The 18,778-nt window shown below is 41.2% G+C and overlaps 2 protein-coding genes across 3 annotated transcripts; both read right to left on the reverse strand.

Moving 5' to 3' along the window:
* Positions 1-740: 740 nt before the first annotated feature.
* On the reverse strand, positions 741-9,571 carry trarg1a (trafficking regulator of GLUT4 (SLC2A4) 1a). Of its 2 annotated transcripts, XM_058080078.2 has the most exons (3): positions 8,188-9,571; positions 2,846-2,972; positions 741-2,248 (listed from the first exon to the last, which is right to left on the reverse strand). In XM_058080078.2, the coding sequence occupies exons 1-3, from the start codon at positions 8,599-8,601 to the stop codon at positions 2,235-2,237; spliced, it is 555 nt and encodes a 184-aa protein (XP_057936061.2). In that variant the 5' UTR covers positions 8,602-9,571; the 3' UTR covers positions 741-2,234. The 2 variants fall into 2 exon arrangements, with proteins under 2 accessions (XP_057936061.2, XP_057936060.2); XM_058080077.2 differs by lacking the exon at positions 741-2,248 and having other exon boundaries at positions 2,823-2,972.
* Positions 9,572-9,861: 290 nt separating this feature from the next.
* Positions 9,862-17,524, reverse strand: aipl1 (aryl hydrocarbon receptor interacting protein-like 1). The gene is made up of 6 exons (XM_058080074.2): positions 17,358-17,524; positions 15,866-16,045; positions 12,648-12,836; positions 12,404-12,580; positions 12,200-12,341; positions 9,862-10,944 (listed from the first exon to the last, which is right to left on the reverse strand). Exons 1-6 carry the CDS (start codon positions 17,463-17,465, stop codon positions 10,745-10,747), a joined length of 996 nt encoding a protein of 331 aa, XP_057936057.2. The 5' UTR covers positions 17,466-17,524; the 3' UTR covers positions 9,862-10,744.
* Between the last annotated feature and the right edge of the window lie 1,254 nt (positions 17,525-18,778).

Consider the following 18,778-nt stretch of genomic DNA (forward strand, 5'->3'; position numbering starts at 1 on the left):
TGTAGGGTGAGCTGGAGATCACACATGCAGAGACATTCACAACACCATCACTGCCATTCCTTACCACTGATGGCAAAGAGGAAAAATGTGATGATGACCATAAATTAATTGTGACAAAGGACGGCAGTACACACATTGCTCTCATGGCTGCTGGGTATAATACGGCAATAAATTATAACTTGTAATTTGGCAAAAAGAACAGAATCTGATTTGTTTCCTGTATAACCGTCTTATCATATGGTTAGTAGTTGGCAACAATGATTCCACCAAATACTAGTATTATTATATGTGGGCTAAAATGCAGTGAGGGTGTCATGGCTAGAATCAATTAAGCACTGCACTGTTCATGTGATGATGCCTTCAAGTGCACTGGTAACTTTGAGTGTTAGGCATACGCTTTCAGAATTCTGAACAAGCAGATAAACCAATCAGAGCATGGAAAAATGCTGATGTCACTCGTGAAGCCAATCGGAAATCTGATTGGATAAAGAAACAGGTCAATTGATAATTGCGTTTACATGACATGGGCCAGCACTGCTGTTTCTGAAAGCCCTGGGCAGGGCTTTTACATTGCAATGGAAACACATTTTGATTGGACAAACATACACATGCATTGTAAGCAGTGACTCACTGCAAAATGAAGATTATAGATTGCTGGGACTATATTAGTACAAGAATTTCAGTTTTATACTTAGGTTACAGCTTCTGATAGCTTCACAACAGCTCCAAGCCAGAGAACATTAGCCATGCATGGTAACATTTATTCCAAACATGCAAAATGTACACCACAAAGATGAAATCGGACACAATCAGTACACCATGAGGAAAGGTAATATATGTAAAAAAACAACTAAAAATGTTTTACCAGTGCATTAATATTTGCATCGGTGCAAATACAACACCACCAATATGATCTTAGAAATGCTTAAATTCCACTTAGGATTCATGTATACCATACGTTTTGCACTAAACAAAGTGGATCTTTGGATTAAGGCTATTTATGGATGTTTTCATTAAGAATACATTGCAATGGAGTCTGTTCTATTCAGGAGTTAACATAGCTATAAAGTCAGTATTTCATAACTTATCATTCTGGAATTGGTTGCATAGTTTTATAAATAGAATTTGTAAGGATCTGAGATAATTATTCCTGCTGAGAAAGCATATGAGTGTACCAAAGACTGACCCTGTGCTTTTATTTGTTGTACATATGGTGTGTATGTGTGTGTTTGTGTGTCCCAAGTGATGTAAAACACACTATCTCTTGAATTGGAATTTTGAAATCAAGGTAAACCTTATAAACCCATTCATTTAAAAAAAAAATACATACATCATGCATACATATTGCGTATATATTACCCGCTTATGAATAGGTTTCATACCTACCTAAGAAAAACATTCAGTGTAATGGTTGTACATCCATGGTAACAATATTACACAAAGCAGTGGTGATATAAGACAAGTAAAAAGGTCATAAACGTACATTAAGGGCACAAGGTGAAGAAGTGGAGCAAGAAAATGGTGTTAGGTGCAGCTCATGTATGCTGGAAAAGAATTTAGGTGAAAACTAGTCAATGGTGCATGTGTCCTTGCAAGCACAAAGCAAGAATAATATAGAGATGATAACAAGTCAGCCATTCAGGAAAAACTGACTTTTCATTCAATGTCAATCAATTTTCAATGTCCACCTTCAGGTTTATCGTCCACTTCCCCCTTCGCAGGCAACCTCGGTCATCTTAACAGACGCTACTTGACATAACGCATTATAAAATGTACATCTCTAATGCGTCCGTGTTTCAGATGACTTGAATGCAGCAGGAATATAGGAGGATTATATGCTGCCGTCCATATATTGAAGTCCCAACAGAAAGTGTTCCATCACAGATGTAGAAAAAGTCTCATCCATCATCAGCTTCATTTAGGAGTTGAATCCAAAATCAGATCCTGTGCCCCTATTTTTCTGAAGTATCTTGTCTTTTCTCGTCTTGACAGTGTTGCATTAGTCTTTTTTTTATGTTTTCATTTTTTTGGCTCAAGCAAATGTTAGTGGATTGTTATGCATGCAGTATCAATCTCATTGGTTGCCTATTGCTTCCGGAACGTCATGATGTCATAATTACAATATGGTAGAAATAAAGGAAGTAATCATCTTTTATGGATATATTTTTTGTAAGGGGCTTTTCTTCTTGTTGCATTCGTGCTTTGGCCTTCACTGGGCTGTTTTTGGTTTTCCCTCAGGTCTGGAAAACTGTCAAAAGAAAAGAGAGGGGAAAAACAGCGATTAACTAAAAACAACTGCGCATTCAGCCCATTGCACTTACTCAGTGATAAATCAAATATCACACATACACACACACGTACCGTTGCAAGCTTTAAAAAACGTGCTGAGTTGACAAAAACATGCTTGTAAGGTGGTCATATATCACCCTGCTGTCATAATGCAACAGCTATCATTTGTTGTTCAACACTTGCTTTGTGAGTGCCAACATATACATCATTGGGAACTATCCGTCATGCACAGTGGAATCTCCTCTTGCCTTGAAGAACTACAGATCAAAATTTGATCTATGACATTCAACTTCTGACATCACACAAGCGACTCTCTCACGTGTCATTCAAGTTGACGGTGACTACGTAATGTATTGTTTTTATATGTTTACATTTGTGATCGTTGAAGTTAAAAAGTGTCAACTGGCATTCAGTAATCAGTCATCACTTAACTTCCATGAGAATACACAATTTATAATCTATTATTTATTTACTCATTGCTATCCACATTTTTACACATGTAACAGATTTTCCACTGTGCCTCACCAAATGTTTTATTTTGTTTCTCTTGTTGTACCTGAAAGTGAGACGTAGACAATGATGGCGACCACACCCAGCACGATGGAAACGATACTGAGCAGACGAGCCAGTCGACCAAGCCTCCTGGCCCCGTCCACGTCCCCTGCTTGCAGACTGTTTCTGGACTGGTAAGACATGAAAACACAAGGTATTACCACAACAAGCAATGCTATGATCGCAAAAGTTCAGGAAACATAGTTGTGAAATGTTGTGTAATTAAATTTGATTGATTTAGTAGCTTTATTTTATTTGTCTAGTTAAGTAACCCAATGTGAAAACCAGTAATCCTCCCATTAATGTGCTTAGTACACCTGTTATGCAAGACTACGGGAACTGTCCGTGGTGCTTAAAAGAAATGATGAATTATCAAAGTAAATGCATTATATATGTCTGTAGAGAGTCTCTGGAATCCAGGTCATAGTAGTCCACAACATTTGAAGAGCGACAACTGGACTACTTTGTTGTTTTTATACATTTCACCGACATTTCAAAATGCTTTTTTTATGCTTTTTTTTCAATTCTACATTTTTGGCGAAGTTTCCATATTTTGTCTGTGGTGTGTGTATGTGTGTCCTTGGGGGTCTTTTGTTGCCAGGAGGGGACTAGTTTGGCACCTCTACTCCAACAATATATGTAAGTATTCATTTCACAATATTTGTATTATTATGGCCCAGAATCATTGATGCATTTTGGAAGAAGGTAGGGCAGTAAAAGTATGACGTTCTGTAAAGTCACAGAACCTCTCACCTGCAGTTGTGCAACATGAACAGTGCAAAGACAGTCCCAAAGGAGTGTGTATTGATCTAGACACATCTCACCCACACACACACACACACACACGGTCATGTGGCTGCAGCAGGGGGAGGCGGCTAAGTGAGTAAATGTTCCTCTTCTCTCTTGTCATTAATAATTGAAGTCCAGCAGCAGCCTGGTTAGTGGGAAGGAACACAGCAAAAGGCTAGTTTGTTTCTGCTTGGTCTGTTTTGATTTTAAATCAATTGGCATATATATTCTGCAAATGTCTGTCTAAATGTGTAGATAGTTTATGAAAGTTAGTAAACTCTATGGACAAAAAACAGCTGTCAGTTTATTGAAGGACAGATAATGTAAATATAGTCTTGGAGGAACACCCAAAGTTGGTTATCGTATTTTCTCTGGCTGGGTGTTGAGAAGCCTTTAGGGGCCGCAAGCAGGGCTTTCAGGCTCACTGTTGTTACATTAAAACCTCCATTAAAATTGCAAACCACTCTGTGGTCTGATGATCAAATCTGCTCGACGCACGATGGCACCGCTCTCATTCTTGGGAGCAATAAAATGCATTGGAGCTCATAAATTATAATTGGACTCAGAGTTTACTGTGGTGCATTGATGGGACTGAGTCAGCTCCATTCACACCATTTGCTCCCCGGATACTATCCATTCTCCATCTGACCCCACACCCTATTCCTCGCATACAATCACACAACTTTACCATAAAAAAAAAAAACTCAAGCAACCAAAACTCTTTTGCATAACATTAAGGTCTGTATAGGGTGGGCCGCTAATTGTCAGCCTAATGGTAAATTATGATGGAACCTTACTCCAGTAGGAACATACCAACCAAATTTAAGAGTCAGGCAGGCTTGTTTAGATGATCACGTTTCACAGTAACCTAATGCAATGTCCTCATAATAACCACAGAATGCATCTGACAGTACAAAGCACATTTGTCACACTAATGTGGGGAAAGGAAGCTTCTGTCGGGGAAACTTTGGCTGATTCATTTGAGAAGTTGAAACAAAGTGCAGACAGCAGTACATCTTAATTAGATGAAAGCACATAAGCTTACATTTAACTCGTATCATTGTACATTATAAGTTATCATGGGCGACAAAAGCAACTGAACTGAATTGGATTACAATATATGATGCGACACTAGTGAGGATAAGCGGCATCGAAAATGAATGGATAAGCCAAAAAGTAGCCACTAAAGTAACAATTGTATATTTATTTGCATATGTTGGGATGGATGGGTGCACGGCGGCCGAGTGGTTAGCCTCACAGCTAGGAGACCTGAGTTCAATTCCACCCTCGGCCATCTCTGTGTGGAGTTTGCATGTTCTCCAAGTGCATGCGTGGGTTTTCTCCGGGGACTCCAGTTTCCTCCCACATCCCAAAAACATGCTAGGTTAATTGGCGACTCAAAATTGTCCATAGGTATGAGCTGCACGGTGGAAGAGTGGTTACCACTCTGGCCTCACAGCTAGGAGACCCGAGTTCGATTCCACCCTCGGCCATCTCTGTGTGGTGTTTGCATGTTCTCCCCGTGCATGCGTGGGTTTTCTCCGGGTACTCCGGTTTCCTCCCACATTCCAAAAACATGCTAGCTTAATTAGCGACTCCAAATTGTCCATAGGTATGAATGTGAGTGTGAATGGTTGTTTGTCTATATGTGCCCTATGATTGGCTGGCGATCAGTCCAGGGTGTACCCCGCCTCTCGCCCGACGGCAGCTGGGATAGGCTCCAGCACCCACCGTGACCCTCGTGAGGATAAGCGGTAGAAAATGAATGAATGAATGAATGAATGAATATTTTCTAGCCACCTCAAAATATCTCAGAACTCATTCACCTGCACTTGCACACACAGACTCTCTCTCTCTCTCTCTCTCTCTCTCACACACACACACACACACATCTATCCACTGAAGCCATATTTCACCGGCAAAATCTGCAGAGCGTGCAATAACGCCCCACTGCAGCTCGGCCCTTGCCATTATTGGGATAGGCTGGACTTGGCAGTTAAAACCTATCACCCCCGCCTCACTAATCCTGTAATTGGCTGCACATCTTCAGTGTTAGCTTCACCACCAGAGAGCATCTGTCTGCCGCCTGAAACAATGCAAGGTTGCCGTTTGCTGGTGGTCCCGCTGCCAGTAGATGTAACACAGATGTCTGTGTTCTTTTTGGGGGGGGGGTCTTTCTGTCATGTTGTCAGGTTACATTTCCATTAAGCTCTAATATTAGGTTGTGTAAAGCCCGATCAGGCTTGTGTTTTTTTTCTACTATGGAGTATGTAGGTAGGATGTAGCGAATTACAGAGAAAGAAAATAAACCTTCCTATGTTCTACATCCATGTGCATGTGCATGAGCCAACATACCTTGCCCATGGAGCATAGAGCACTCATGCTATGGAGCACTCATGCTCACTGTGAGTGTGTTCCACCTGCATGACCATTCAGTGCTACCTGCAATTGGAGCCCCTTTTTTACGCTAATCGCGTTACTTTTAGATGTACTGATTTGCAGTGTTGTAAACATGTGTTCTCCCTCACTGGATCGGACACCACTGTGTTATCTGATTCAATTCCTGTGATAGGAACTGCATCATGGTCCATTTGCTGTTCCTCCTCCGCCCGCCCGTCTGTCCCTTGTAGGGAATGTTGCTTGTACTCGGCTGCCTGCAAACTGCTGCAATCTGCCCTCAGCAGCACAGAAACTAAATTGACTTCTCTCACCTTCTATTGAGTTACTGGCCCGATCTTGTTTCCTTCTCCTTCACTTTCCATCCAGCGGCTCTCTGTCAGTGCCTCAATCACTCTCTCTCTCTCTCTCTCTCTCACACACACACACACTCAGCTAGTAAGAAACATCTGACTTCTGAATGTCAGTGGGTTCTCCATTGGATGATGATGCTTGTAATGTAATGTAGCCAGCACACCAGATTTTCTGGTCATTACCATGAATTTATGCTCCCAGCCCTTCATCATGTCATCAAAGGACAGAAACAACAAAGAAAAGAAAAATTACATTTCCCCTGTGATGGAATTAGCAATAGGCTAGCTAGTGCTAATTACTTTTAGTTTACAGTAGTCTAGCTGGTCAACAGCACATTGCTGCCTCTCACAGGTCAGTCCCGGTACTACATCAAGTAACGCATGGGGGATGTCGGTATATAGTACACTACACATTGTAAAAAATAAATAAAATAAAAAAAGTGATGATTTTATGATTTTTACCCCTACTGCTTGAAAGTCAGCTACATGACTACAACGATGCCGCATGCTCAACAGATGTGGCATCTGTAAAGCTGATGTTTTCGCTGGAGGCGAAGAGGAAGTGCAGTAAAACATTTCAACATTGACTCAAAACCAAAATAAAAGTGAAGGGGAAGGGGAATGCTAATTATTATTTAATAATCTTGTTTTACTGTGTACTTTTACAGTAAAATATATTCATGATAATGTACTTTTTACAGTAAGGCACATACACGTATTTTTACTGTAATATAGTGTGCTTTTATACTAGGATATATTCATCATAGTGTACTTTGGCTGTAAGATCATGGTGTACTTTTCACTAGGATATATTCATCATAGTGTACTTTTGCTGTAAGATCATGGTGTACTTTTTACACTAGGATATATTCGTCATAGTGTACTTTTACTCTAAGATCATGGTGTACTTTTTACACTAGGATATATTCGTCATAGTGTACTTTTACTGCAAGATCATGGTGTACTTTTACACTAGGATATCTTCATCATAGTGTACTTTTACTGTAAGATCATGGTGTACTTTTTACACTAGGATATATTTGTCATAGTGTACTTTTACTGTAAGATCATGATGTACTTTTTACACTAGGATATATTTGTCATAGTGTACTTTTACTGTAAAATCATAGTGTACTTTTACACAAGGACATATTCGTCATAGTGTACCTTTTATTGTAAGATCATGGTGTACTTTTACACTAGGATATATTCATCATAGTGTACTTTTACTGTAAGATCACAGTATACTTTTACACTACGATATATTCGTCATAGTGTACTTTTACTGTAAGATCATGGTGTACTTTTATACTAGGATATATATACATCATGGTGTACTTTTACTGTAAGACCCTAGTGTACATTTACACTAGGATATATTCATCATAGTGTACTTTTATACTAGGATATACAGTATTCATCACAGTGTACTTTTATAGTTATGTGATGATGCATTCTTCTATTTTTACATTACAGTGTACTTTTGCAGTAGGATGCATGCATTTTTTGTACTTTTACAGTGAGATGTACTCTGCATACTTTTACAGTAAGGTACATTCATCTTTTATTGTAAGATCAGTGTACCTTTACAATGTGATGCAGTCATTATAGTGTACTTTTACAGTAAAATTCCATTATCATAATGTACTTTTCCAGTAAGATAAAGGAATCATAATGTACTTTTACGGAAGACATATGCAATATTGTGTACTTGTACAATATATGCATTGAGAGATACCCGACTTGTAAAGTTGCTTATGTGGCATTTTCGCGTTGGAGAAGATGTGCGGGCTCAGCTGTCACTCACCATGATGGAGTAGACCAGAGCCACGATGCTGACGGGCCACACGGGGAAGAAGCAGGACACGATGACCAGGATCAGGTAGTCCCGGGGCTTGGGGCTCTCCTGCACGGCAGCGTTGCCGGTGGAGGAGCGGCTCAGGCTGACTTTGGACGGGGAGAGGGGCGCGGCGGCCACCAGCTGCCCGGCGGAGCCCGATCTCACGTTCATGCCGTGGCCGTTGTGGTCGCCCTCCAGACCCTTGGCCTGGTGGTCCATGTTGACCGAGAAGGAGGAGGACATCTTGAGCCCGTGTCCTCCGGGCTCGGTGGTCACCGCCAGCAGCTTCTCGGTCTCCTGGAAGTCGGCCAGCTGGGCGCCCCCTTCTCCGCCTTCTCCCAGGTTGGACTTGAGGAAGTCTACGTCCGTGTTGATGGCCATGCTCTTTGTTGCGTTCCAACCCCAAAAACACCAATTTTGGCGAGTTTAATCTTGCTTGTGGGCCATTTTCACATGGACACAAGTTTTTTCTAGTGAGTGAAAAACGGTTAATGTCTTTTTCCTTCCACCTCTTCAATCACTTTGCTTCATTCACATCCATTCAAGTCATCTCCAAGATCAGAGATGATGCCCCGGATCCCAACAGGAGATCCATGAAATCCTTCCTTCCTTCAAGTCTTTCTTTGCTCCTATTCTGATAATAAGACTTAGTTTCTCTCTTCCATCACACCTTCTTGCTCCTCCACTCTGCACTCTGCTGCTGGTAACAGACTGGCTGCAACTACTATCAAGAGGCGCATACTAAACACTTTCTGTTTCCGGCCATGAAACAAAATAAGAGCATCAAGTTGAAGAAAATGAATGCATGTTTATATCCTAAATTCATTTTCTAAACCAAGTATACATGGAAGAATTATTCTGGTGTATTATTATTATTGTTATTATATTATTGAATAGCAATGCAGAAGCACCAAAACAAAATAGTAATACTTTTTCATTAAATTAAAAAAAGTACATGTTGGTAATAAAAGACAAACCTTATATATCATTATAGAAAATTATATAGCTATTTTTAAAATTATTGTTCAGCAGAATTTGTATTCATTTGTGTTTATATAGAAGCATTTTTTTTAGTACAGCATTAATTTTTCTTATTATTGTAGTTTGTGACTTTGAATTAGTTTCAGTAACAATTTAACATTTTGCACGTTATGCTTTCTTTATTTGCAAAGTTGGAAATTACATTTTTGGGACATTTTTTTGTATCATCTACCACACCCTGTTTTATTTTGAAGTCCTCACTTCCTTTGCTGTCTGCAATGCCTTTGTATTTCTATGTCTAACTTGATGCTACTCACGATGGAGCAGGGCAGCCTAGCAGGGAGTTCCTCCCTTTCTCCTACACACACACACACACTGCTGCTCCCCTCCCTTTCTCAGCATCAGCACCAGTATTTTATGGAGGGAAGCCAGTAGTGCTTTGTGCTGCTGTGCAGAATTGACTTTCTGTTCATGTTCCAGTGGCACAGTCCCATGGCATGTCATCAATCCTCAGCACCACAAACGGTCTGCATCAGATAAATAGGTGGCGTAAATGTTTAAACGACAAAATAAAACATTTTAGCCACATATGGATGGACAGCAACTCCTTTAATTGCTTGGCTGTCTTCCCAAAGGTGGTGGCTTGCATTTTGCTTTTTTTTTTTTTCCCCCACTGATGCACTCCCATTGATTTTGGTCATCATTAGACTTCTGCATTAGAGTGAGCCCCATTTCCCTGAGTGATGCTTCTCTGCACTACGGGCTGCTCAGTGGGGGTTCCCTCAATGTAAGCGACAAAGATCATCTTTTAATATGACGTTATTTAATACGGTTAATACGGTTTGCAGTATTGTAGGAATGCACCTCGCTAAACATAACATGTAACTTAAAACTGTTATTTCCAAATGGACGCAAGTCATGCTGGGTAGTAGACCTGCAACAACAATTTGAACTATGAACAAAATTGGCAATCAAGAGTATGTTTACTCCTCCTTATTTACTTCACTTCACAACTTCCTCAACATATTTTGCAATCAATCAAACATGTAAGAGTACCACAAGCTAGGACTATATTTTTTGGCATGGTATATTCTATTGGTGTAAATATTTGTATTGCCTTATGGTGTAGTACATAGGTTACTTTGTTCATGTGTTGTGTTTAGATGGCCTTTTTGTACAAACTTTTGGAAAACATCAAGTAGGCCGGATTAAAATGCTTTTGGCGAGCTCGATGTGGCCCGCAGGCCGCAGTTAGCCCACCCCTGTCTCCAAAACAGAAGACCAAATGTAGCCAGACAAACAGTAGCTACATCTCACATGATTTCCTTTTACGAGCCTCAGGAGTCTGGAAGTTGTGCTGCAGCTTGGATTTATTACTCAACTGCAGAATCCCTGCTGAGAGCACACTGAGACAAGACAGTACATGTGGATTTAGTGCCACCTTGTGGGGAAAAAGGGAAAGGTTCAATATCTAAAATAGAGAGAAATGTACCCCACATAGTCGGATAGATCCAGTACTACTTACAAAAAATGAATATTTAGCTCAAAACATGCCCTTGTATTTGACCCTGTCCTCCTGGTTCTTCTCCTCCATCCGCATGTTCAACACCGCCAGTTCCTTCTTCACCATCTTTTTCATGCCAGGTTCCAGATCCAGAACCTTGCTGAAGTCCTGCCGGGCCTCGGCCTCGTTCCACACCTCCACGTGGGCTTTTCCACGCAGGTAGAAGGCCTTTGTTACCCCTGAGGGGGAACAATATAAACACCTTTTATGGAAGGTGTTGTTTTCACTCATAGGTGTTTAGACGACATTCTTGGTCATAAACTGCAGTACTTTTGACACCCCCGCCTTTCTGCGACTAAAATGATATTTTACAATTTCCAATGTTTGGATTCCTTTCACTTTAATTCCTTGCAATAGAAAATGATAGTGGTGCTATACTTGCTTTTTAACCCCTCATTCATGTACATGTTTTGCTTATACATTTGGAGCCATTTTTGTTTATAGTATATCTTCTATTTGGACAATACTACAGAAATAAAACCTGGATATACTTTCGAGTAGTCATTGTGCAGCTTGTATATATTTAGTATTCACTGAAAATAAGGCAACACAATTGAGTACCAATATAATTGTGCCAAACATGGTGGTGGTAGTGAGTGCTGCATGAGTGCTGCCAACCCCTGTGAGCTGTGGTTAATTGCAGGAAACTTCCAACATGTGCTGTGACATGACGAAAATGTTTTCCAGCATGATAAGGAACAAACAATACACATCCAAGTGTTTTGCTAAGGAAGCTGAAGATGAAGGGTGGCCCAGAACACACATGTTCATTGTGAGGTATACTGGAATCAAACTTTGGAATGGATTGAGTAAGGAACTCAAACAATGCACAACGATGAGCCAATTCAAGAAACAATACAAGCAGTTGATGTTTGCTAAATACAAGGATGAAGAGTCTTGAACCAGTCATGATGTGCTATATATATCACTATATTGACACTTACTATGGTACCCATTATGGCATTGGATGCTCATATCACCTTGTACTTCGGTATGTGACAAAAAAACAAAACAAAACCTTAAACTATATTAGGAAAGCAGGAAGTGAACAAATGTAACAGTTACTGATTGTAAAAGTACCAGATGGAGGGGTAGGATTTATGGTATAATGGATATATAATGGATATATATAATGGATATAATGGTTTGACTCATACATATGGCTTTCCCAGCTGCACACTGACTTCTCTAAATTTAATTTGCTTCCTACCGTGCTGTCCCATCAGAAGATATGCCTTGTACTTGTTGCCAGGTAGAGATTTGTAGACTACATAATAGCTGCACTGTAGAAAACAACCTGTTATGTCAGGCTTAGCTGCTATATAAAAGGTGCTGTATTAAATAAGAAAATGGACAACAGCACCATCTAGTGGTGTAACATTGTCCTACAACTCGTATCATTATTACGTGTGTGAATGTGTTTGTGTGTCCAACCTGGGTGCTGGTTGATGATGTCACTGGTGTGCTCTATGACCTCATAGTACTCCTCCATGCGTAGAAGACACTGGCAGTAGTTGAGCGTTAAGGTGTGGGCCATCTTCTCCAGCTTCAGCCATGGAGCCTCCCATGCTTTCTCCTAACACCCCCAATCTTCATGTCACATTGGTTCTAACGATCATGTTCTGGAGGTGTGGTCACCTTTGTCTGGACGTTCTTGATGCAAATGATGGCTTCCTTGTATTTCAAAGTGGCGTCTTGGTAGCGGCCCTGCTTGTAGAGCTTGTTGCCCTGACCGTGCAGCACGGGCACCACCTTCAGCCTCTCCTCGTCACTCAGAGCCCACGACTCTCTGTTGTACTCACTGGGCTGCAGCACCTGTCACATGGACATGTACGCGTTGTCCTACAAACATCCAAGTCCCCATGTTGTATCCGCTCCTAACCTGGATCAGCTCTAGAACGAAGAGAAGCGGCTTAGGCTCCTTCATCAGTTCATCCAGGTCTTCGTATCCGAGGGTGTGGTAGGCAAACATGTTGGCCATGCCGCATGTACGGATGTGCCAGTCCACTGGGTCTTTGCCTTCTGCGATGCGCCTCATGCTCTTGGACACCAGAGGATAAACACCAGTGTGCTGTGGAGGAGACAGCAAAAAGAAAAAAAAAAGGGGCGATTAAATGAGCCGTTACACTTCACTTACTGGCGAGCAGCGATGGAATTGATGGACTGTGTTTATGTAGTGATTCATGGCGCCGCTTGCCTGTGATCTTGACCTTTCACGCTTATTGCAGTCAAAGTGCCAATCAAAGGACCAACTAGTTAATTAAACACGATTTCCGCTTATCAATTGCTTTTAAATCATTTTAACCCTTCTAATAGTTAAGGGACCTAAATGGCCTCCATTTGGAGACAGTAGAGTGGTTCCATTTTTCTCTCTAATAATAATATAATTTATTGACATTGATTTATATTGTAATCATTTTCATATCTATTTTCTATGTTTGTACGGGATATATAATGTTTACATGTATTCTTAAATCTTAATTCATTCATTCATTTTCTACCGCTTTTTCCTCACGAGGGTCGCGGGGGTGCTGGAGCCTATCCCAGCTGTCTTCGGGTGAGAGGCGGGGTACACCCTGGACTGGTCGCCAGCCAATCACAGGGCACATATAGACAAACAACCATTCACACTCACATTCATACCTATGGACAATTTGGAGTCACCAATTAAGCTAGCATGTTTTTGGAATGTGGGAGGAAACCGGAGTACCCGGGGAGAACATGCAAACGCCACACAGAGATGCCCGAGGGTGGAATTGAACCCTGGTCTCCTAGCTGTGAGGTCTGCGCACTAACCACTAGACCACCATGCCGCCCTAAATCTTAATTAGATCATATTAAATTAAATAATATCAATTTGGGGCAGCACAGCGGTCTAGTGGTTAGCGCGCAGACCTCACAGCGAGGAGACCAAGGTTCAATTCCACCCTCGGCCATGTCTGTGTGGAGTTTGCATGTTTTCTCCGGGTACTCCGGTTTCCAGTTTCCTCCCACATTCCAAAAACATGCTAGGTTAATTGGCGACTCCAAATTGTCCATAGGTATGAATGTGAGTGTGAATGGTTGTTTGTCTACATGTGCCCTGTGATTGGCTGGCCACCAGTCCAGAGTGTACCCCAACTCTCGCCCGAAGACAGCTGGGATAGGCTCCAGCACCCCCGCTACCTTCGTGAGAAAAAAGCGGTAGAAAATGAATGAATGAATTATTTGCGGCATTTAAATCCTTCAGCAACATCAAGCTATAACTTGCGTAAGACCTTCTAAATACAGATTTTCTTCTTATTATTATTATAGTTCTCTAGACATGAAATAACACCCCATAATTACCTCTACACTTGTATTACTCAATATAGTAAACATAATAAGACATATAAGACATAAATTAGACTCATGCTTTGTGTTTGTTGCTATAAAGGTGTACCTGAGGCAGCAGAGTGAGGGGTGGACAGGAAGTGCCTGTTTAGAAAGAATACATACCTGCAATAAAAGCCTGTTGTTCTGGTGATCAAGTCTTTTGACGCGTTAAATTTATATTGTACTTAATTTTTTTTTTTGTGTGTGTGTCCCGTCCAGCCATTGGGGCAGATAGTATTGTTGATCTAAATGCCCTTACATGCTAAACAGATGTGCTCTGTGTCAGGAAAGGTTTATATATATATATATATAAATATATATATATATAGTACTATATAGTAATTTAGAAATTTTCAGGCATAAAATTTGCTTAAATCTGCACATTTTTGAGCAATAATAGGCTGTATTTAGCCGTGAAACAGCATGATGTATTCATTAAAGTGGACCTATTATGCTCATTTTCAGCGCTGTGTATTGAGCTGTGGACTCCTAGGGGACTCCTGGTCGTCTCCCAACCTGAAGGTTGCGGGTTCGATCCTCCATAATCATGCCAAAGTATCCTTGGGCAAGATACTGAACCCCCAGTTGAATATTGTTTGAGTGCTTTAGGGGTGGAAAAGCGTTATAAAGGTGAAAGAACATTGACTATTTCCACCATTATAGAGCAGCTACACACGATAAGCTTTCTAGATCTTCCAGAGTTTGCACCTCTTTCTGCAGTGTTCAATTACAACAACATGTTTGCCCTCCACCACTTTGTACTGTGCCACACAGTGTGTGTGTGTGTGTGTGTGTGGGGGGGGGGGGGGGGGGGGGGCAGAGGAGGGACTAAAGGCTCTGAGCCCCTTCAAATCTAATCAGAGTGGAGGGGAGTCAATCGTGCTGATTCAGCAGGAATTCGAGCCGATTAGACAAAAGTGAGACTGGTGCAGATTAATGACAGTATGACTGTTCCACCCATCTGTCTCTCTCTCTCTCTCTCTCTCTCTCACACACACACACATTCTAATATTACACCTCCACCCAAATATTTGAAATGTGTGGGACAGCAGCTTTTAAAATAGAAAGAGGTCACACAGAAAAAATATTATTTGTAATTTAAGTAGTTGGTAGCTAGTAGTTATAAATAAGATGAAATATGTAAATTAATTATTCATTCATTCATTTTCTACCGCTTTTCCTCACAAGGGTCGCAGAGGGTGCTGGAGCCTATCCCAGCTGTCTTCGGGCAGGAGGCGGGGTACACCCTGGACTGGTGGCCAGCCAATCACAGGGCACATATAGACAAACAACCATTCACACTCACATTCATACCTCGCATGCACGGGGAGAACATGCAAACTCCACACAGAGATGAGATGAGATGAGAGAATCGAACTCGGGTCTCCTAGCTGTGAGGCCCGGGTGCTAACCACTCGTCCACCGTTGCAGCTCATACCTATGGACAATTTGGAGTCGCCAATTAACCTAGCATGTTTTTGGAATGTGGGAGGAAACCGGAGTACCCGGAGAAAACCCACGCATGCACGGGGAGAACATGCAAACTGGAATCAAACTCGGGTTTCCTAGCTGTGTGGCTTGTGTGCTAACCACTTTTCCGCCATGCAGCCTATATGACAGTTAATGATGTCAAAATGTTTAATAACATTTTGTATTAGCACAGCTAAAAGTGATTTTATGAAGGCGTGTATCGTTTCCCAAAACACACACACATGGAAAGAAGCGGTCTGATACGGTTCTACTCACAATGGTGTCACACCAGAACTCTGCCACCTCACCGATCCTCATGGAGGCCAGCAGAGTCTCCCAGATGTCCAGTTTGAACATGTTGCCAATGACGATCTCCATGGGGGTGCCCACCACTTTACTGTCATCGATCACGGTGCGCTCATCGTCACACAGCATGGTGCGGAAGTGAAACGTCACCTGAACAAATCAAACGAGCAGCGTGCTGTGACTTCCTGCTGACATCGTTGCAGAATTAGCCAAAACAAACAAAAGACAGGAGAGTCATGCCAGCATATTGTGGCGTAGCTTATTTACAGCTTAGGGTCAGTTAGGTTCTATGAGGGTCTCAAATGTGGCCCCGTGGAGTGTTTTTTTTCTTGGCATCTGCACATAAAAAACGCAAAAGTGACAAAAAGGGAGTTTTTTTTGTTTTATTTACAAATAGTCCAAATATATAAAACTGTCCCACAGTCATTAGGTTGCTGGGAGGCTCATACTATTCCTTTGGCAAGTCTGAAAATGTTACAAAATAGATATTTAATGTTTACATTCTTTGCAAATAGCAGCTGTCGCCCTCTAGTGGCTCTAAGTGTGAAATGCAGCTTTTCCCGATGGGTTCAGGCATCATAAATTCAGCTTGTATTATAATTAGAGATGTCCCGATATTGGCTTTTTTGGTGAAAATCGATATTGTCCAACTCCCAATTTCCGATACCGATATCAGTCGATACCAATATGTATAAACATGACATATCTCCTATGGTGGAATAAACACATATGTGTCCTATACTGCATTTTTAACGTTTTCATCCATCCATCCATCTGCTGCTTATCCTCACGAGGGTCATGTTGGAGCCTATCCCAGTTGTCTTGGGGCGAGAGAAACACCCTGGACTGGTCACAAGCCAATCAGAGGGCACATATAGACAAACAACCATTCACACTCACATTCATACCTAGATAGGGAACAAATCTGATACCGATATCAACCGATAACACATTGTGATATTGATATCGATCCAATATTTATTGGTACCGATAATTATGCGACATCCCTAATTATTCATTAATTCATTCATTCATTTTCTACCGCTTTCCTCACAAGGGTCGCGGGGGTGCTGGAGCCTATCCCAGCTGTCTTCGGGCGAGAGGCGGGGTACACCCTGGACTGGTCGCCAGCCAATCACAGGGCACATATAGACAAACAACCATTCACACTCACTTTCATACCAAGATAGGGAACAAATCTGATACCGATATCGAGCGATAACACATTGTGATACTGATATCGGTCCAATATTTATCGGTACCGATAATTATGGGACATCCCTAATTACTGTATAATTAAAAAAGGCATTAACATATTTAATGCCTCAAAAAGTGAACCTTTCTTTGAGCTTCGAATCACTTCATGACTTGCCATAAATCCATTTGATAATTAATATTCTAAGATGCTAACTGGTTTTGAGCGTTCACCGTCCGTGTGAACATCTCATGGAAAATCTCTTACCTTCGCACCAGTGATGAACTTTGGGAGTTGTCCAGTTCCTCCATGCTGGATGGTCTTCCTGATGCCCTCTAAGCCCAGCAGCAGTGAGTCCTGCATATCTGACATCATTTATATTTCAAATCTATGTATCACCTTCTGTTGTCATTCATGTATGTGGAATGAATGAGTCCATGCAGCCGCTAGCATCCCTGCAGGTGGATTAGTTTGGTTGGGAATAATAGGATTACTAACATTGACATTATCAGTCATCAGCACTGGACTGCATGGGCAAAAATAGAGACGATACACTTAGAGGCAGCTGGAGCCTATCCCACACCTTTCCCAGTACTTGATGCGGTCCAGACAATTGAGTTTGCGACCCCTGATGTAACCCGTTTCCACTCATTATCACATCTACAGTGATCAGGAGTGGAACAGTGTCGCTTTTTCAGTGCACAAAATAAGATGAAAAATAAATAAACAAATCAAGAATAAAGAAAATCAATCAATCACTAATAAATAAATAAATATAATAATAACAATAAAACAGCAAATAATAAAAACTTAAGAAACCACATATAGTTGGTGGGTAGACAAATTAATTTTTTCAGATTAAAATGAACAAAGCATTATTAGAGCCCTGTAGACATGACAAAACACGACTATAGTCACATTTATACTCTTTTTATTTACAACATATTGCGCAACTGCAGGGTTTTGAGACACATGCTAACTCGCAAACTAGAGAGCTAGCGACCTAAACGGTAGCCTTCAATTTATTTCCTTTAAACTTAAAAAGCCAAAAACTTACCACTTCCACACGGATAGGGAGGATAACTATTAACAGTTATTTAACCTTTAACATGAACATTAATCAAACGTAATAATTTTTTCTGGGTACATGATACCATACAGCATCCATATCAAACTTGCGCGGGCCGCACTAACATTAATTTCCTTTAAACTTAAATAGCCAAAAACTTACCACTTCCACACGGATAGGGAGGATAACTATGAACAGTTATTTAACCTTTAACATGAACATTAATCATTCATTCATTTTCTACCGCTTTTTCCTCATGAGGATCGCAGGGGGTGCTGGAGCCTATCCCAGCTGTCTTTGCCAGCCAATCACAGGGCACATATAGACAAACAACCATTCACACTCACATTCATACTCATGGACAATTTGGAGTCGCTAATTAACCTAGCATGTTTTTAGAATGTGGGAGGAAACCGGAGTACCCGGAGAAAACCCACGCATGCACGGGGAGAACATGCAAACTCCACACAGAGATGGCCGAGGGTGGAATTGAACCCTGGTCTCCTAGCTGTGAGGTCTCTGCGCTAACCACTCGACCACCGTGCCACCCTGAACATTAATTAAACGTAATAATTTTTTCTGTGTACATGATACCATACAGCATCCATATCAAACTTAA

This window comes from Doryrhamphus excisus, linkage group LG8 (genome assembly GCF_037039965.1).
Source record: "Doryrhamphus excisus strain RoL-2023G ecotype Guam linkage group LG8, RoL_Dexc_Guam_v1.1, whole genome shotgun sequence".
Lineage (NCBI taxonomy): Eukaryota > Metazoa > Chordata > Actinopteri > Syngnathiformes > Syngnathidae > Doryrhamphus > Doryrhamphus excisus.

Bases quoted from the DNA above. Each gene is read 5' to 3' on its own strand.
- aipl1 (XM_058080074.2), bottom strand. From the start codon at position 17,465: ATGATGTCAGATATGCAGGACTCACTGCTGCTGGGCTTAGAGGGCATC. The intron at 12,581-12,647 runs GTTAGGAGCGGA...TCCATGTGACAG, and splicing joins TCGTTCTAGAGCTGATCCAG to GTGCTGCAGCCCAGTGAGTA. The intron at 12,342-12,403 runs GTGACCACACCT...TGGGGGTGTTAG, and splicing joins TCAAGAACGTCCAGACAAAG to GAGAAAGCATGGGAGGCTCC.
- trarg1a (XM_058080077.2), bottom strand. From the start codon at position 8,601: ATGGCCATCAACACGGACGTAGACTTCCTCAAGTCCAACCTGGGAGAA. The intron at 2,973-8,187 runs GTGAGTGACAGC...ATGTCTTACCAG, and splicing joins CTCTGGTCTACTCCATCATG to TCCAGAAACAGTCTGCAAGC.